Raw genomic sequence first — 21,224 nt, forward strand, 5'->3', positions numbered from 1 at the left:
CCTCCTGTAACTTTGCTCCATCACAAAAAGAAAATCTGAAGTCATATGTTAATAATTCACAGGACAAACATTTCTAGGAAGAAGTGATGGGAGAAATAAATCCCTAATATAGAGCAGATCTAATAATGCAATTGTTTGCTTCAAGGTTTTCTACAACTTTCTTTCATTCTTCTTGAAAATCTCAGCGATATTTGAAAGAAAAGGGTGTTTCCATATAATAGATATGCTCATGCTAAGACCATCATCTGTATTCTTGCAAAGCTGTTCTTGAATACTTTACAAGATTTAAATACAAACCTCAGCCTGCTCTTCACTGGCATACAAAACTGGCACAAGAAACAGCCCAGGGTGATATAGAGAACACTGAGCTAGAAGAGGCAAGATTGAGGGTCTAGTACCAGATATCTCATAAATGATTTTCTCTCTCCGGTCTTTATCTCCTTATTTGTAAACTGAAGAGCCAGCCTGGATAGTACTTATGGTATGTTCTGGTTCTAAAATAATGTCTCTTTGATTCTAATCCCTCAAACCAGTCTCTGCTCCTTCCATGTGGAGAGACCAACAGAACCGTCTGTTTGAGACCAAAGCTGGGAGACACCTGAACCAATGAAGAACCAATCTTAAAAGCAGCTCTAATTGGAACTTCGAGATGGGAGATATGATGGCTAGGATAATCACAAACCTTGGTAGTCAGCATTTTAGGTTAGTGGGGAGTCTTATTATATGTCCCCAAAGGAAGCAGGGGGACATAAAGAAAAGACCTAAGAAGTACAAATTTGCAGCTTAGGTCATGGGAAGACAGCCACAGTTTTATTTATTTATTTTTCCTGAGGTAAACAAACTGCTAACTTCCAAAGAAAATCTTTTTAATGAATCTGCATGAGTTTTGAGAAAACCAAACCAGTCACCATAGTAACCAAACATTTCTGTTAAACAGCTGAAGCTGCAGATTACACTTTAGATAATGATGCCCAGTAGTTAGGTTAATACATTTCTAACCAGATAAATGTCAAAACCAAAGGGCTAATTAGATTTATCTGCATAAAAATGACCATTAGAAAGTCACTTGACAGTATCAGTCTGGCATCCTAGAAACAGAAGGATCAAAACAAACAAATTGTTATCATATCCGAGGTCCTTCATCCTGTTCAAGGAAGGAAGGTAATAGCATCACTGGTTACTGGGTTGTTATGGGTGCTTTTTCCAATTTTTTAGGTTATTGGTATTCTACTCCATCACTTTCCTATAGATTATAGGAGGACATCAGGACAGCTAATTTAAAAGAGTCCACCATCTTCCTCCCAGCCCCATGCCAAATGTCACTACCACAATCTCTATAATTCATTAGTTTGAAATGAAAATTCTAGAGGCCAGAACTTCTGGGCAGTATTGACAAATGGATCTGACATACTGTCTCTAGAACAACAGACCTAAATTTACTAATTTGATTAGTTGCTGGAAATAATTTACATCTGTGCTTTGACTACCATATTGGATCTAATCCATGACTCATCCTACTATTCTCTGACAAGGGTATGAAAGGTTAGAGTTATTCTCCTTAATGTCTAATTCTAAGATTAGAAATATATACCGAAGTATTAAAGTTTCTTAACCCTCTTATTCAAGAATTTAAACCTTTCTTGAATCTATTTCTATTTTCCAGGCTGTGGCATCTTGTGCTTTTGAGTTGCTGTTATGTGAAGGGGACTTCCTTCATCTTAAATTTAGGGGATGCTCCATCATCCCAGTGCTCTACAATTGAATGGCCAATTCTCTATGCATGCTTTGACATGATTTTGTAGACACTGAGCCAATCTCCCCTTTGCCTTTCCAACCTTTAGAACCCAAACTTTCCATCCATCATGACAGATTGCAATCCTTTCTGTTTCTGATGATTTCTGTACCCTGTGCTAGACCTTGGTCTCTAGTTTCTTCATCTTTCTTTGACTGCAGTGACCAGAACTGCACATAGGACTTCAGGGCCAGGGCCACCATGAATTTGTATAAAGTTAGGAGAATATCTTCCACTTTGTTTCCAGTGTAACATTGAATATTTCGTTGGGGTTTTTGTTTATTTTGTTTTGTTTTTAGCTGCAGCAGCACACTGAGCTTCTTCAGGAGACAGTCAGCAACGACAACCAGTTTCCTTTCTTGAATTGTAATCATTCCCAGTGCCTCACCTTATAAGCACTGTATGGGCCAAGCCATTTTGCCCTTGCTCACGCTGAAGTCAAATGTATAGTGTTTTAAGGTGCACTAGGCACTTTTATCACAACAGTTTTGCAAGGTAAGTAATGAAATACTGTGATCTTGATTTTTCAGGTGAGCAAACTGAACGATGAAGAGGTTAAATGATTTGTCCAGAGTCACACCACTAGTCCAGCCTCAGAGTTTACACGCAAACTCGGGTCTCCTGATCCCAAGTCCAGCATTTTTCCTCCTACACAATTCTCTGTCCTTACTGAGACTCATCTGCCATCTTTTTTGCTCACTCACTTGCCAGGAAAAGATGCTACTTCCAGTGGCTTATTTCTGTTGGCTTCCCTTTTGAATGGTGCCCAAATGCCTTAATGTCCAGAAGTTCCACATGACACACTCACCTTTGCGTAAGCAGTTGTCTTGATAAACCACTGTCTCAGGTATTTCTGTTCCACTTTGGCTCCCGAACGCCACGAACAGCCATTTTCGTCTACCTGTTCATTAGCAAGTACTGTCTGATCCACTGGGTCCCAATTAACCAAAGCCTGCAAGATTCACAAAACAAAATGAAGAGCTATAGTCCACCTCAGGATTCATTACTGCTCAAGGGAGTTATTTAACAAAAATCGACAACTCTGCTTGCAGGCCAGGAGTTACTGCTCCCTAAAATTACTCAGGGAAAATATTGGCCATCTGAAAGATGATAAGCTAAAAACATTGAAGTTTTTCCCTAGACAGAACATGAAGCACCTTAAATCATGCATCCTTGCCTTTGATGGACCAAACACACGAACTGTACCTTTCTCATCTGAGGAAATGAGTTTACAGGTTTGGAAATTTTGTTTTGTTTTTGTTTATTTATTTATTTTTTGCGGGGCAATGAGGGTTAAATGACTTGCCCAGGGTCACACAGCTAGTAAGTGTCAAGTGATTGAGGTTGGATTTGAACTCAGGTCCTCCTGAATCCAGGGCCAGTGCTTTATCCACTGCGCCACCTTAGCTATCCCTGGAAATTTTGGGAAAGAAGGGAAAAAGGAAAAATGACATAAATCATTTAGTAGAATTACATTACTTTAGGAGAACATCCACTGTGTCTTCCTAATTCTTAGAATCACACAGGATAAAGATCTCTATGTTTACTTTAGTTTCACCTGTGGTTTATGCCTCTCTGTAGATACTCCCCATTCCTGGCGGCCGTAATCACACTTTTGAGACAAAAGGAGACACGAGAGAGAGACTGAACATCCAAGGAGTGGAGGGGCACCTGGAAAAATCTGGCTAAAGGCATAGTCAGTGAAAATTTGAGAAACAACATCTATAAGAGAGTCTTGTAAAGTTACCTAAAACACAAAAAGGAGCTAACTAGTCTAAAGAGATCAAGTCAGCTGACAAGTTAGATGACAGATGCAGAGGGAGAAAAATGGTTTGCTTTAATTTTTTCAAGTAGGTTTTCCTCACCAAAAAAAAGATCTAAATGTACTGTTTATAAGAAGAAATAAGTAAAGCCCCTCCAAAGGGTTTTACTTAAGTCCAATTTACTGTCTTTTAGGGGATCAAAAAAAAAATCAGACTAAGAGAAATTGCCACAGTGTCGGTTGGGAACTATGACATTCCAAGTTTTAAGTGTTAATAGCTTAATACCTTAATGCTTTGGGGACAACCTCAATAGTGAAGGAGCATCCATCTGAAGTGAAACGCTAAACATTTAGCAACCACGTACTCTACAGAGAAATTAAAAGACAGAAGGGAACAAAGAACAAGCCGATCTCAGAGAATTTATAAGACGCAAATACCCAATCTGCCACATTTCAAAAACAAGTAGGATTTTTTTTCCCCTGTCATAAGGTCCTGAGAAGCAGCATGGTATAATGAGGAGGGGGTCAGGAAGACCTGGATTCCAATCCTGTCTGACACTTAACAGCTCTGTGACCTGGTACAAGGTGCTCAACCTCAGTGTTCCAGTTGCCAGATGCAGCTGGTGGAGAGAGTTTGTATACTAACCTAATCACAGCTTCAGAAACCCATGCCCTCTTCCCACCACCCATCCCCCCCTCCAGCCCCCAAAGAAATCTCATCATCTGATCCTTCAAATCAAAACGTCCCAATCTCTTTGGCAACAATGAAGAACTAGCCCTCAGGTTACTCTAGAATAGGTGACAAAGACAAAATTCTTTGTCTTCCACCTTAATTAATTATGCTGCAAGGCTTCAGTAATTCAAGGATCTGAGATTTCATTGGTATGGGTCCTCTTTCTACAAAAACAGATCTCAGCCCCTTCCATGACTTGGGAGATGGTCTTTGAGGGGTCCTCTAGGCAAAAATTCCATCCTCCTGCCATGAACCTGATAAGCCTCTCCACATTTCATTTATGCCAGTCCTTGGACAAGAGACATACAATCCATGCTGTGGCCATACTTGAAGCCTTCCACCTAGGCAGGACTTTTGAGAGCCTGAGCTTTATTAGGTTTTGAAAATTCAAGCTGACTTCCACATCATGATAAGTTTTTGGGGAAGGATCTTAGTGGAGGCTTTCATATGTACTATAATTTCACTTACCCAGTACCAGAAGAAAAAGAGCAATCCTGGTTAAGTAGATTGTTTCAGAATTACAGGCTAAATCTCTAGGTCTCTCTGTGCATCTCTGTAGATGAGTCCTAAATCTATATATTCATCCCCAAGCTATCTCTTGGACATTGGACCCACATCACCAACTGCCAATCTCCAACTGGAGGGTCTACAGGCAACCGAACTTCTTATCTGGCCACCTCTCCTCTCTGCTACCCAACTTTACCCGCTTCCCAACTTTCCTGTTTCTGTTGAGGGCATCACCATCCTTTCGGTGATCCAAGTTTACAATGTAAGTATCATTCTCAATTCTTTCTTCTCCTTCAACCCACACCAGACCACCTGGAAAGTCTTGTATATTCTACTGCCATCTATCCCCTTCTCTTAACTTTTTTTTTTTTTTTTTGGTAGGGCAATGAGGGTTAAGTGGCTTGCTCAGGGTCACACAGCTAGTAAGTGTCAAGTATCTGAGGCCGGATTTGAACTCAGGTCCTCCTGAATCCAGGGCTGGTGTTTCATCCATTGCGCCACCTAGCTGCCACCCCCCTTAACTTTTATGGTTACTGGTCTACTTCAAGCGCTCGTCACCACTTACCCAGAGCACTGTAATAACCTCCTAATTGTTCTCCCTTTCTAATGGATATTCCTAAAGCACAGCCTGACCATGTCACTCTTTTGCTCAAGACACGTCAATGGCTCCCTCTTACCTCGAGGATAAACACAAACTGTTCTGTCTGGCTTTTAGAGCCCTTGAAAATTCTGCTCCAGCCCATGTTTCCAGGTTTATTGCCCATCACTGCCTTTCACAACTCCTAGTCTCTGGCCCAAGCGTCATGCCTGATACATACATGTCCATTTTCTGTCTTTATGCTTCTCTGCTGCCTTTGACCTCCAGGCCTAGAATGTATTGCTCACTCCTCTCTGCCTCAAAGAACTCCTAATTTCTTAAAACAATTAGTGCAAGTGTCACTCCCCTCCCCTCATCTCCTAAAGAAGCCTATCCTAACTGGTGCTTTCCCCTTTGCATACATTGTAAAGTTTAATTTTCAATGGACATGTTATATCCTTCTCAATGGGACGTAAGCTCTTTGAGGGCAAGGTCTGTTTTGTTTCTCTCTCCATGGCCTCAGTACATAGCCTCTGCATGACACACAGTAGGTGCTTAAGAAATGCTTACTGAGGCGAACAGCCTTCTCAGAGTGTGAGACAGACCTCAACAACAGATTCCTAATGTGGTCTGACTAAAGTGGAAGAACTAGAGCCCCCCCCCTCATCCTGACACGTGTTCTTCTATTGACGCAGCCTCGCTCCATTTCAAAAGGACCAACAAACAAGTAGAAGAGAATCTAGGAACCATCTGACCATGCTTCTGCAACCATACTCATGCTCACCAGGTGGCAGCAGAGAGGCAGATTAAGACTGCCTCTTGGCAGTCTTGACAACCGCAAACTACAAGCCGCCTTCTCGCTTTTTTTGTGGATTGTCCTAGAACAAAGGATTTACTCAGGGTAAGCTTCCAGAAGGCAGGGTTTATACTTGTAGTGTGTGATATGGGAATTTTGGATTTACATATGAACGTGTGTGTGAAGTAGGGTGTAGGAGGGTGTGTGGGGGTACAAGTTATTCATTAGGCAGCTAGATAAGATGCTGGGCAGGTCTAAAACCTCTCCCTCCATTTCCTCATCTGTAAAATGGGAATAACAATAATAATAACGCCTACCTTGCAGGGTTGTTATGAAGATCAAACGAGATAATAACTGTAAAGCACTTAGCACAGTGCCTGGGATATAGAGTACGTGCTTTGTACATGTTAGCTGTTGTTGTTGTCATTATTATTATTAAATGATGACCACAACAAATGTGGCAGAAAACTGGAAATAAGCCCACACACAGTGTGGCTTCCCCAAAGTCCCAGTTTGTTCAAGGTAGTGAAGTATAAGAAATGTCCTTTTTCTAAGACCTGGATCCTTAATCTGGGGTCCATGAATTACATCTCAAGATAATCAGTCTCCTTTGTAATCCTATTTATTTTATTCTGTGCCTTTAAAATCATTATTTGGAGAAGGGAAGGGATCCTTAGAAGGCTTCATACTGTCACAGAGATCCCCAGCACAAAAAAGGGTAAGAGCTCTAAGACCACCTGTTGCTGATATCTTTTTTAGGAAGAAACAAAATCATTAATCTGTCAACATGGGCAATGTTCTTGTTGAAAACATTTTTGTTTGTTTAATTTTTTTTTTTTTTGGTGAGGCAATTGGGTTAAGTGACTTGCCCAGGGTCACACAGCTAATAAGTGTCAAACGTCTGAGGCCGGATTTGAACTCAGGTACTCCTGACTCCAGGGCCAGTGTTCTATCCACTGCACCACCCAGCTGCCCCTGTTTGTTTTATTAAGAAGAGGAGTTTTCTCTTAGAGAATTTGATATCTTAGTGAAATGCCTCTGAAGAAGCAAAGACATAGCTCTAAAAGCTATGATTAAAACTGTCTTCTTTTCACACTGTCTTCCTAAATGCCAACTTTCATGTCCAGACTACAGCATGATTGAATACGATAGTGCATTTGGCCATTTTTGTCAGAAGAAAAGCCCAGATACCTGTATATTTCTGTCAAACATGAATAATGCCATGTTATGAGCATTCACCCTAAATCTAATCATACCATTAATCCTTATTTCTGAAAACAACAAGCTTTTTAAAAAAATTAACCATGAAAATAGGATTTTTTTTCCCCAAAGCTAATCTGAATGTAACTTATCAATAAAATGAAATACATGTTTAAATAGGTTCTCCAGTGAAACCCTGGATGGTGATGGTCCCTAGTTAAAGGACAAGGCACTAAATGAATCAATCTGCAGTTCATTTGGGGCCTCTGTTTGAGATTTCAACATCCTACTGATGACTAAGAAAAACAAGTGAGTCCACCAAGCACCACAGAGCTGATGGCTGAGGGGGCAAAAAGATTCTTTCACTGAAATCACCAGAGCTTTGAGATCTATCTTTGGTGTCTGAACTTTCTTCCCAACTCTAAATGTTATTGCAACTGCCATTCTGTCACCGCCACCTCCCTCCCAGATCATTTCACACACTCCCTCATCTATGTGACCAGGTTAGTCTTTTCTGGATAACATCAACAGGGACAAAATAAGCAGTTCAAGCTGGAAAAATTCATAGTTTGATATTTGTTGGGGTTTTTTTTGGGGGGGGGCAGGGAAGGGAGGAGAGAACAAGATTCCCCCACAAAAAGTGTCCTCAGAAATGCTCTTATAGATACCACATTCCTTTCTTCTTCTTTCTGTCTAGTTGAATTCTACTCATCCTTCAAGGCTCTGCTCCTGAACCACCTCCCCTGTGAGAAGCTTCCTTGGATTCACTTAGCCCTTTTCAATTTACCAATGCTCTCACTCTGTCCACATTCCTCACATCCCCACCCCGTACAGTTTTGTTCTCTCCAGAGGCTATCTTTATTCCTACATGATCTATCCCCTTTAGTCCAGTCAAAGCTTCAGTTTTCTCAGTGTAGCTATCTCAGAGGGATGGTAACAAAAAAGAACCTTGATTATATTATTAAAGCAACTTCTGCCACGACAGGAGTGAATTACAAGGATAAGATTAGACAAGAGCGATAGAGTGGATCAAATATCTTTTTTTCATTGTGTGTGTGTTTTTTTTAATGAAATGGATAAAATTTTGGGGGAGGAAAGGTCCTCTCACTATATACTGACTCAAAACAATTATCTAGGTGGTCAGTTGGGGTAGGGTGGGGAGATGAAATCCTTTGTAGACATATCCTTTTAGGCTTATTTCAGGCCTAAGAGAATAAAAGAGCTAGAGAGGACCTGGGCAGGTAGACTTGTTTTCATGGCAGCTATCTGAACAAATGTTTTTCCATTTAATAATGCTGCTTTCTTAAGAAGACAGAAAATATTCACTGTGCAAGAGGATGCTCCAAATGAAGCCTAAGATGTAACAATTATACAAGTACTTTAAACTCACCTCCTTTTGATAAGCCAGGCCAGCTTCATATAATTTAATAAAGAAGTACTGAGTCCACTTGTAATAATCTGGCAAACAAGTAGTAATTTCCTGAGAAGGGGAAAAAAAAGAGTTTAGTCTATTGCAAACATTTTTTCATGATGATACCAGCCTTGCAATTAGTTTCCAAAAATCAATCAGCCCACACTACTGTTGATCAACCTATGAAATTTTCACTGGTCCAACCTACATCTGAGCCAATTTTATCCTGAGAAGACACCACTTTCTAAATGCCACCACTCTTTCCCCAGAATATAGTCCATAAGGATGAACACAAAGACAATTACATGCTAATTTTTAAAAGCAATTAGCAAGTAATAGAACAAACATGAATCCCCTCTGAATCATATGATGGAAAATTAAATTTGGACATTTTTGCTAGAACAAAACACATTTTGAGGATTATCAGTGTGTGTAGGACCTGCTCATTTACAAGGCAATAATATATGAAACCAGCAGCAAAAGCAGGAGGAAAATGTATTTCTTTTTGTACTATTTTTATTTTGAAAACAGGCATTGTATTTGTATTAACTAACTGGTTCCTAATAGCTCCTTTAGACTCATTATGTTCCATTATGTTAGTCTGGCTGTCCTCCACTCTTACTAATAGGTGCTCAAATGCATTATTAAATGTAATGGAAAAAATAATGGACCATGTAGCAAATCATGTTTCCAATTCTAAATTAAGTACTAACATCATTTTGAAATCTTTTCTTCTGAAAACATTATTTTTAAGCCTAGCCTTTTCAAATAAATTACTGGAAAAAAAGTAACCTAAGTCTAAATTTGTTGAACAAAGGTACAGAAGCAATAACACTTCAAAAGCCACGAACTCTTACTTCCTTAGTGTTCTTGTTGAACTTAAAGAAATCTAAAGAACACTAAATCTAAATCTAAAGAACATTAAATCTAAATCTAAAGAACACTAGAAGCAAAATGCTTTTAGGTGGCACCAAACTCGAGAGGTAATGCAATTTGTTTTGCCCTGATGGAATTTTGTTAAAACGAAAATAACTGCTACTGTTACAGAGGACCCAAAGGACAATGCAAAGATACAGGGTTGGCATAAGTAAGCTGCACTGTATTTCCAGTGGTGCACAATTAGTTACATAAAGGATTTCATCCAGGAGATATATGACTGGCAAAGGCAGTGAGTTGGCAAGGAATAACAAATGGACAGCTTGAGTGAAGTGCTGCCCTGGATCGCCTTTTCAAAGACCTAGGAAAAGGCTTTCAGCACCTTGGAGAGATCTCTCGAAGGCATTTATAGCACAGGAAGAGAAAGCTGTGGCCTTCAGCCAGTGAAAGGAGTATCCACATCAGTGACATCTCAAATTCATTAAAGTACGGAATATATTGTTCTTAACAGGAAGGAACTAAGAATAAAAATGAGCGAATGCTTAGTTTATACAAATGAAAAGAAATGCTTTGAAGCCAGTGAGGGGAAAAGGAAATGGAACTGTGCCCATTATCCCCTCTCCTCAGCCCTTTCTTCAACCAGCTCTTGGGTACTTTGGTGGGTTCCTTTATCTGATTTTCTTTAGGGCAAAATGGGCCCAGAGGAGAAGCTTAAGGGTAAATGCTACTTGATTGGGATCAAAGGAATGTAAACAGTGCAGCTGCAACTTACTTCAACATCCTCCTTTTGCAGGAAAGAAAACAAACTAAGAAAAATTAAGTGACTTATTTGAGGTTGCAGAGCCTGAGTTCAAGCCCAGAAATTCTGACTCCATAACCAGCGTTCTTCCTACTACACAACAATATAACAACAGTGTCTTTGTGTGATTATACACAAGTTACTAGAAATACAAGGCTAAATAAACAGTACTGGCTCTCCTTAGAAAGCTCACGGTTCACTGTCCATGATCAGCATAGTCAGGCAGGCCCCTGTGAAGGCTGATGAAGGTAAAGGTAAAGGCACGGCAGCAGGAAGGCAAATGGAAAGTCACTAGTCATGTCTGATAGTCTGGGCATGGTTCAGTGGAGTCCTGGGGACTGACTGATCATACAGAGGTGACTGGGTGTTTGATGTGTTCACCTCTAATCTTTAGCCAGGCTAGTTCTGCCTCAGGGGTTACTCTACAATTTACTGAAGGGGTATTCAGAAGGGTCTTGGATCCTGGCCTAGTGTAAAGGAATAAGGGCAGAAAGAGGCCAGACAGTGAGTCCATGGTTCAGTCTAAAGGCCAAAGTCTCTGCCAAAGCAGAGATCCCCATAGTCCTAAGGCCTAGATTCCAAAGCCCAGTCAGGTCAGTTATGCCCCAGGGAGGTGGTCAGGAGAGTCATTGATCCTGGCCAAAATGAAGAAAGAGGGGCAGAGGGAAGCCAGGTCCTGAGTCCCTGATTTAGCCCAATGGCCAAAGCAGAGATCACCAGTCTTGGGGCCTAGCTTCCAATCCTCAGTCAAGTCAGCTCTGTCTTGGATGAATTCTTATTCCAAATATATTTATTTTGTAAGCATTCACAGATAAAATTTTTATTTAAAATGGAAAAAAGGAAACTGTTCTTGAGCATCATGTGTATATGGCTTAAGAAGTCTAAGGTTCATCCTTAAAATCATGACAGAAGGTCCCATGGCAGAAATCTGAGTTAAGGTAAAAACTCAATGAGAAAGAACAAACCTTACTAGAATTGCTTTAAAAACTTCAAATTATCAGAAAGGGGCAATGCAACATCACGTGCCTACAGTTAATCTTTGTGTTGTAACGATTGGAATGACGCCACCTGCTGGATACTTACTGTAGAAGAGTTCTGCCCATGAAGCGAAGGTCTTTGAGGGCAAGACCAGGAGTCTTTTCTTAGGAATCAGGAAGTGACGCGGGCTAGTGGGAGGAGGAAGGAAGAGACTGGCGCTCAGTCTCGCGCTCTCTTTCCTCTGGACTCTGGTGGAGAAGGGAGCTAGAAATGTGCTCTCCCTTTAATAGATAGGAATCTAGGCCTTTCTCTCTCTCTTTACCAAATTCTTATTCTCCTTAATAAATGCTTAAAAGTCTAACTCTTGCTAAAGCTTGTAATTGATTGGCGACCACTCATTAGATATTTTAGACAGACTAGCTAGAATTTTAACCCTTAACAGATGGCTGACCACGAAGAGGAAAGCTAAACCTCAGTCTTCTTCTGATCTTCTGGTTGGGTAAGAAATTTCCCCTCCCTCTCCCTTTAACTGCTAAGTACTGGTGTACTGGCTGTGTTTTCCTTTAAATTTTTTCGAATGGACCTTTTAAACTCCCTAATTATCCTATTTTTGATTTTAGTCTGTTTAACCAGACAAATGGGAGATAAGATCATGTTAATGCTTTGTTTTTGTGGATTTTCTATTTTTCTTTTTATTTTGTTAAAAGAGCCAGCAACTTACTCACACAAGGAAATATCTCTCCCTCTCCCAACCATGCTTTTTCAGAGAAACCTGAAGAGATTCCCGCAGCTTTTCCCAGTTCTAACAGTAATTGTTGCTTTAATTTTGCATGCCTGGAGGCAATGACCCACCCTCTAGAAGCTTTTAATCCCCTAGCACCTGGAGGCAAAGTGGGGGAAGAGGAATCCAGGCCTGAGTTCAAAATCAAGTCTGATTCAAATTGCTCTGGTCCCTCCCCTCCTCTCCAGACCCCACCCTCTACTCCTCCTATGGCCAAGCCCATAGCTTCCCCTGCCTGGGAAGTCCAGAGATCTGATGCGCATGCTCAACTTTTCTACCTGCATTTGCAGCTTCAGGCTCAGCCCTTCCCCGGCCTGGCTGTGCTTTTGAGACAATCTTAGAAAACTCTTTAAATTCCAGATATGCTCGTTTTGTTCATAATTTTGCTAACCTGCTTTTGTCTTTAATTAGTAATCTTATAAAGCATTTGTATGGTGAAAAGCCCGACAGACAATATAGAGGGGTTAAAGAAGAAAAACTTAAGCTGAATAAGAATGACAATCAACATAGTTCAAGACTGTGCTTCTTTTGCCATGGAAGGGTATATATTTTACAGAAATGTAGAAGTAAGCAGCAAGGTATTGATATGAGTGTTGGGGATTTTAGATATCGGAATCAAAAGTGTTCTGAATTCATTCAGAGTATTAATATCAGTTCAGAGGTTACATAGGATTTCTATGCTATTATATATACATTTTGAAATTAATGGTATGGGTTTATTTTCATAGAGATTTTCAGGCTTAAAAACTTAGTTTTTAAAACAAGGAGAATATTTGTAAAAGCTTTTTATAATCATGTGATCAAGTTTATATTTTATAAGACTCTTATTAATATTAAGTTCACATTCATTTAGACTTTCTTAGTTTGAATTTCATTGTCTTTTATTGTTCCATATGTATTTTCTTCTATTCGTTTATCTATCTAATTTTGAAAAATTGCAAGATGGTTTTGATTTCATAATATAATGTTAATTCTAGGAGTATTGTGCTCCCATATTCTGAGTTGTTTGTTTTTGTTATTTTTTTTCCTCAACTGATTATTTGATCAAACTCTTTAAAGCATTTCCCTGGCAAATTGGTTGCCATGGCAAGTGTAAATTGATTCTAGAAGTATTATTTTTGATAAGCATATTTTTTAAAAAAAGGGGAATGTTTGTAAAAGTTTTCTTTTTTCAAAAAAAGTTTTCTTTAGGATTGTGTTGTGCTTTAACTTGTATTTAAATATGTTAAGATTTTTCACAAAAGTAATTGTATACTAAGTAAAAAAAAGGTATTATTTGAAATTGTTGCATAATTATATATTATATTCTGAGTCAAGATGTATTCACATTTTTTGCAATCATTTATTATCCTCAATTTTTAAATCCATATGAGACTTGGATTATGGAAACTTATCATTTAAGATATTAATTGCCTTTATTCTGAGTTATCAGATGCCAGTTGGCCAAGATGCCATCCAATCACAAGAGGAATACATGGAAGAGCAGACACTGAACTGTCACATGAGGGGATACATGCATGAAGTCAAGGTATGGCCGAGGGAACGGCTTTTGACAAATGTTGAGGTTGGATTCTCTTAGTTTAATATTTTATTTTATTTTTCCCCACAATATTGTACAGATGGCTGGAAGTATTCATCCCACCCATCTCACTCCTACACCTGGCTTCTATGCTCCCTCCTATATGCCTGATGCCATGGACATCTCAATCCCATGCATCTGATTAAGTCTGACTCAGTTTCCTCCAATATGTTCGGTGGCATGGACATATATTCCATCCACCTATTTTAGACCTGGCATACTGCATGGGCAGTATATATTGCTCAAGTGTGGGAATGCTCATATCCCATCATTTCTCTGTTCTTTTATGGTAACCCCCATAATTATCTCAGGTGTCATGATAAATACAGTGTTGAATTTGGCCTTGACACCTGTTACCAATTATATTAGATTTTTTAATTTCTCATAATGGCATGAGGATAATTAGGCAGATGATGCAAAAAGTGATGAAACAAAGATAAAAATTATTTTTAATAATTAATATCGCAGCAATTGTCTTCTCAATTACCCTCCATAAGGGGGGGACTATAGTAATATTATAATTTTAAAGAATGGTTCAATTTTTGTTTTATTATATGTTTCATGTGTAACAACTAAGATTCTGAATTCCCTTAGACATGTTTTTGAGAACTTTCATTGTTTGATTTGATTATTGACAAAGCTATTTTAAAGTTGTGTTAAGCTTAATTTTGTAGGAAATTTTCCTGGCTGATTACCAGCATCCACACATCAACCCCTGAAAAGACTTCCATTCCACGACTACACCTAGAGGACATCTGAGAAAAGACTTTCAGAGACTTTAAATGAACAGTTTTGATTTGTTGTTTTTGTTGTTTTTTTTCTCTTTCTGTTATAATATACACCATCTGTAACATGTATTCTCTGCAGAGGCCCTCCCTTTGCAAGACTAATGTCAAAGCGTCGGTTCATGAGGACAAAAAAAAAATCGCCCCTCTGGACAAAACTTTCCTCTCTTCCTTTTCTATATTGTTGTTCACATATTATTAGTTAGCAATAGTTATTATATTGTTTTTACTGTTCCGTCAAGGAACATTTTGTTTCTTGAGGAACAACAGGGGGACTGTAACGATTGGAATGACGCCACCTGCTGGATACTTACTGTAGAAGAGTTCTGCCCATGAAGCGAAGGTCTTTGAGGGCAAGACCAGGAGTCTTTTCTTAGGAATCAGGAAGTGACGCGGGCTAGTGGGAGGAGGAAGGAAGAGACTGGCGCTCAGTCTCGCGCTCTCTTTCCTCTGGACTCTGGTGGAGAAGGGAGCTAAAAATGTGCTCTCCCTTTAATAGATAGGAATCTAGGCCTTTCTCTCTCTCTTTACCAAATTCTTATTCTCCTTAATAAATGCTTAAAAGTCTAACTCTTGCTAAAGCTTGTAATTGATTGGCGACCACTCATTAGATATTTTAGACAGACTAGCTAGAATTTTAACCCTTAACAGTGTGATGACAATATAAGAAGAATTCAGATCTACAGTAGATGGGTGGGTTTCCATGTCACAATTCATCATCTGTCCATCTGTGGTAGACAGAGTCAACTTGATTGGGAGCAGGAAGTTGAGGTTAGATCCAAAGGGCAAATGGGAGAAACTGTAGTTTGAGGAGTAACTGGATGAAAGCAGGTCTGGGAAAGAGAATTCCTGGAAGATATGACATGTACATGATAGATTGGGGGTGGGGGAAGGAGGGGGACACAGATGGCTAGAACAGAGGTTTCAAACACATGGCCCACAGTCAACATGTGGCCCACAACACTCCTGAGTGCAGCCCAAATCAGATTAAAATGTAGTTCCTAATTGACTGTAATGTGCTGATATATTAGTAATAAAAAGCAATATATAGACATGTGTTGTTTTCTAAGTCAATATGTAGCTCACAGAAATGCTTATCTATGGTTGAGTGGTCTCCATTTCTATTTGAGTTTGACACCCCCAGGCCAGAGTGTTAAGGCAGTATGGGTGTGTGTGTGTGGGGGGAACATTAGGGTGGTGATGACTGTGGACAAGTCCAGGAGGCACTGACTCTGGACTTCTGACAACACGCCACTACCACATGTAGGAAGCAGCTGGCTTCATGCGCTCGATAAGCGGAAGAATACAAACAGCACTACTGGTTTTCCTGCTACTTCAATGCTACAATAACATGTTATTGCTGAACACCCTTTGTCACTGAGTTCTCTAACAACAGAGATTTCAGCTTTCCCATTTCTGGATATTATGGGGTCATGAAAAAATACTAAACGACGCTCAAATTTCACAATGATCACTTGAAGTACAGAAAATTTTGTTGTTGTTGAGTCATTTTCAAACATGTCTGACTCTTTGTGACTCCCTTTTTGGAGTTTTCTTGGCAGAGATCCTGGAGGGGTTCGCCATCTCCTTCTCCAACTTATTTTGCAGATGAGGAAAGTGAGGCAAACAGTATTAAGTGACTTGCCCAGGGCTACACAGCTGGTAAGTGTCTGAGTCTGGATTTGAACTCAGGTGTTCCTGACTTCAGGCCTACCACTCTATCCATTGTGCCAAAATAGATATTGTGAAAACTACTGTGCACCTGCCGGAGAGAGTCTCCATAACATTTTTCCTCTGTAAGGCTATGGGGCTTTTTGTTTTTTTGGGGGGGGGGAGAGCAGGGCAATGAGGGTTAAGTGACTTGCCCAGGGTCACACAGCTAGTAAGTGTCAAGTATCTGAGGCCGGATTTGAACTCAGGTTCTCCTGAATCCAGGGCCGGTGCTTTATTCACTGTGCCACCTAGCTGCCCCCATTTTTATTTTAAGACTGTGGTTTTGATCAAAGATAGCTAGCAGGTATGTAGGGAGGAAAGCAAAAGAAGGATGTTCCAAACAGGTGAGTGAAATCACGGAAAAAAGAAAGTACAAAGCTGATCTTGGCATAGGAGCCCTGAAAAAAAGAAGAGCAAGTGCAATCTTGGGTTTATTGGTGGAAGGAAAGGAAAAATATCTGAGGCAGAATCACATTGGGCTCCATGTCAGCAGTACATAAGGAGGGCTCAAAGAGGGAAGAAAAAAAAAATATGTGTGTGTGTGTGTGTGTGTGTGTGTGTGTGTGTGTGTGTAATATGATATATAGACACACATATGCATATATACATATATATGCATATATATGTATTCAGTTGTGCATATAAATGTAACTTACCCAATGTGGAAATTGGAGGGGAAGAGGATTGGAGAAAAGGGGAACTGATAAAAGGAGGGTAGATTAAGGGAGGCAGTGGTTAGAAACAAAATAGACTTTTGAGGAGGGACAGGATAAAAGGTGAAAGAGAAGAAACAGAAGAAAATGGGGTGGAAGGAAATACACAGTAAGTAATCATAACTGTGAATGCAATGAGCTCACCCATAAAACAGAAGCAGATTGTATAGAGACACACTTGAAACAGAAAAACATACAGAGTTAAAATAAAGGGCTGGGGCAGAATCTAATATGTTTCAGCTGAACTAAAAAAAAAAAAAAGACAGGGGTAGCAATCATGATTTTAGATAAAGCAAACGAAAAATAGTTCTAATTAAAAGAGATAATCAGGGAAATTACATTATGCTAAAATGCCATAGACAATGAAGTAATATCAAAAAATGTTATAGCAAGTTTCTCTGATAAAGGTCTCATATCTCAAATACATACTGAGAATACAACTGAATACAGAACTGAAACACATTTATAAAAATGAGACCCATTCCCCAATTGATTAATGGTCAAAGGATATAAGCAGGCAGTTTTCAGAAGAAATCAAGGCTATCTATAGTCAAACAAAACAATGCTCTAGATCACTACTGAGCAAAGAAAGGCAAATTGAAACGCTGAGGTAGCACCTCACATCTGTCAGAAGTGACAAATGCTAGCGGTGATACAGGAAAAATAGGTACACCAGTGAACTGCCGGCGCAGTCCTGAACTTGTCCAACTATTCTAGAGTACAATTTGGGACTGTGCCCCAGAGAGCTACAAAACCGCATACCCTCTGACCCACTTTTAGGTGGGCCTGTATCCGAAAGAGATTAAAAAAAAAAAAAGGAAAAGGACCTATATACGTACAAAAACATTTCTAACATTGTTGTGGTGGCAAAGAATGGGAAATTGAGGGAATGCTCATCAGTAGGGAATGGCTGAACAAGTTGTGGCAAAGGATTATTAGAGTGCTACTGTGGTTTCAGAAACATATGGCAAGAAGTATATGAAGTGATGCAGAGGAAAGCAAGAAGGACCAGGAGATCATTGCGCACAGTAATAGCAATGCTGTAATGATGATCAACTGTGAAAGTCTCGGCTACTCTGGTCAATACAATGATCCAAAACAATTCCAAAGTACTCATGATGAAAGTATGCTATCCATCTCCAGAGAGAGAACTGATGAACTCTGAATGCAAGCTGAAGTATGATTTTCTCATCTTATTTATCTTGTTTTTTTGAAATTTGACTAATTTGGAAATGGTTTACATAATTTCACATGTATAACTGATATTATATTGCTTGCCTTTTTAGTGGGGGTGAGAGGGAGAGAGAGAATTTGGAACTCAACATTTAAAAAGAAAAGAACACAAGAAAGAAAGAAAAAAAGAGAAAGAAAATGTAAAAAAATAGTTGAAGGAGAGGAAGGTGAATTTCTGGTAGGAAGAACAGCATGAGGAAAAGCTTGGAAGAGAGAATGAGTTTTGAGGATAATAAAGTCTAAGTAGACAAGTGTAATAAGAATAAAGGGCTTAAGGCTAGGGAATGTGAGAGATAAGTCAGAGATAAGATTGATGGGGTGAAAAGCCCTGAATGCCAAGATAAGGCATTTGAACTTTATCCTATAAAGTGGAGCTCCCGGGGGTCTTTTGAATAGCAAAATAACCAGTTGAAAAATAACAAACATCTGATTAAGAAATAGGGGGCTTAATCTGGCACTAGAGGACAGGCTGTCCTAAGAGGGCAAAGAGTGGAGCCAGAGAGAGTTATTAGGAGGTTGTGGCTCCAGGCACGAGGCAAGGAGGGCCTGGATGGAAGCAGCAGCAGCGGTGAGAACTGATCTAACAGAAATGAAACTCAAGATACATATAACATATGAGATGTGAAGGCCCTTTCAAGGAAAGGATAGCGACAAAATGGAGAAAAGGGTATGAAGGAGCTAGCTCGGTTTTCTAGTAAGCTCTTGGGGAGGAGGGAGCCCTTTTCTTGCTTTAAAAAATTCATATCTCCAAACACTGGAAACCAGGAGAATAGAGATTAGGATATAAGGAAATTACCTACTAGGTCTCCTTGTCAACTTAGTTCATGGAAACTGGATGCACTGCCCCTCTAGCCGCAGCACAAGCTCAACAGGACCCACACACAGTCTCTACTGGGCTTTTTGCTGCCCACAAAGTCAAAGGCAGGTGCAGGGGACTGTGTCATCACACCAGTCTGTAAAGCAGTACGCTAAAATGAACAGGTAAGTCCAATTAAGGCAGCTGTTTGCCTTCTTCTAAGCAATATTTTTCATTCCCATTTTTAATCTTCCTTTATTAAAAAAAAAAAAAGAGGGGCAGCTAGGTGGCGCAGTGGATAGAGCACTGGCCCTACATTCAGGAGGACCTGAGTTCAAATCCAGCCTCAAACACTTGACACTTACTAGCTATGTGACCCTGGGCAAGTCACTTAACCCCCACTGCCTTACCCCCGCCCCAAAAAAAGAATTGAAAGTCACAAACTTACATTAAACAACATTGTTATTGCAAAAAGTCAGGTAATTTAAAGTTATGGCTGCAAAACCAGTTATAATTCAGTCATACTCTACATATAGATAATATACACATATATATATATACACACACACACATACATAAAAGGCATTAAATATCCCCCCTGTGCCATGTAAAAAACTGACTGCTAGGAAATCAAATTTATGAGTCTAAGATCTCTATGATGCACACCATTCTTCTCCACTGAAATTCTGCCTTACAATGAGACAACACATTGTACCTTGCAATAATTTTAAATATTAAACACGTTAACATTAAACATTAAACTGAACTCAGACAATGAGAAGATACCTTCCCCTAAAACACAAGCATGGGGATGCGGTTGGACATCAGTGCTCACCACCGGTGTGAACTTGCTGGGCTTCAATGTCAGTTTATAAAAAGAATGGTTTGGGCTAAATGGCTTCTAAGGTCCCTTTTTATGACCCTATGAGTGGGCTCACCATAGCTGGGAAGGTGTGCTGCTTTAACTTCAATAATGGGGCTCAGCACGATTCAGTAATGCAAAGGTCTAGAAGGAAGCCAAGCAACATGGGCCTGCCTGACTCATAACAGTCGAAAATGAGACTGTGAACTCTAAGGAGGGCCCATGCTGTTTATCATCTTTAGAGAGCAGCACCTAATACATTGCCTTACTTGTAGAAGGTACTCAGGAATTTTTTAAAAATTGAACTGAAAGATTATAATGGTGGCAAAACCTACTTCCATCATTAAAACTAAACCCGAAGACTCCAGCTTCTGGGATAGGAATTCAGGATTTGACAAAAACTGCTGGGAAAACTGGAAGATAGTATGGCAGAATTTGGGCATAGACCAACATCTGACACCTTATACTAAAATAAGGTCAAAATGGGTATATGATTTAGACATAAGAGGTGATACCACAGGTAAATTAGGAGAGGAAGGAATAGTCTACCTTTCAGATCTTTGGAAAGGAGAACAGTTTATGACCAAACAAGAGATAGAGAATATTATGAAATGCAAAATGGATGATTTTGATTACATTAAATTAAAAAGTTTTTGTACAAACAGAAGCAATGCATCCAAAATTAGAAGGGATTCAGAAAGCTGGGAAACAATTTTTATGACTAGTACTTCTGATAAAGGCCTCATTTCTAAAATATATAGAGAATTAAATCAAATTTATAAGAATCCAAGTCATTCCCCAATTGAGAAATGGTCAAAGGATATGAACAGGCAGTTTTCTGATGAAGAAATCAAAGCTATCTATTCCCATATGAAAAAATGCTCTAAATCACTATTGATTAGAGAGATGCAAATTAAAACAACTCTGACAAACAAACCAGACATCTATCAGACTGGCTAATATGACAAAAAAGGAAAATAATAAATGTTGGAGAAGCTGTGGAAAAATTGGAACACTAATGCATTGTTGGTGGAGCTGTGAACTGATCCAACCATTCTGGAGAGTGGTTTGGAATTATGCCCAAAGGTCTATAAAGCTGTGCATACCCAGCAATACCACTTTTGGGTCCTTTTCCCAAAGAGATCATAAAAAAGGGAAAAGGACCCACATGTACAAAAATATTTATAGATGCTCTTTTTGTGGTAGCAAGAAATTGGAAATTGAGGGGATGCCCATCAACTGGGGAATGGCTGAACAAGTTGTGGTATATGAATGTAATGGAATTCTATTGTGCTGTAAGAAACAATGAGCAGGAGGAGTTCAGAGAAACC

The 21,224-nt window shown here is 39.5% G+C and overlaps 1 protein-coding gene across 2 annotated transcripts in view; it reads right to left on the reverse strand.

The window, feature by feature from the left end:
• LARS2 (leucyl-tRNA synthetase 2, mitochondrial) overlaps positions 1-21,224 on the reverse strand; it is a 343,246-nt gene that overhangs the window by 82,672 nt on the left and 239,350 nt on the right. For both annotated transcript variants that reach the window (XM_043966870.1, XM_043966868.1), the window contains exons 7-8: positions 8,758-8,847; positions 2,601-2,744 (exon numbers count right to left, since the gene is read on the reverse strand). In XM_043966870.1, coding sequence (XP_043822805.1) covers positions 2,601-2,744; positions 8,758-8,847 — 234 coding nt within the window. The remainder of the gene's footprint in view (positions 1-2,600; positions 2,745-8,757; positions 8,848-21,224) is intronic.

The sequence above is a fragment of the Dromiciops gliroides genome, chromosome 5 (assembly GCF_019393635.1).
Source record: "Dromiciops gliroides isolate mDroGli1 chromosome 5, mDroGli1.pri, whole genome shotgun sequence".
NCBI lineage: Eukaryota > Metazoa > Chordata > Mammalia > Microbiotheria > Microbiotheriidae > Dromiciops > Dromiciops gliroides.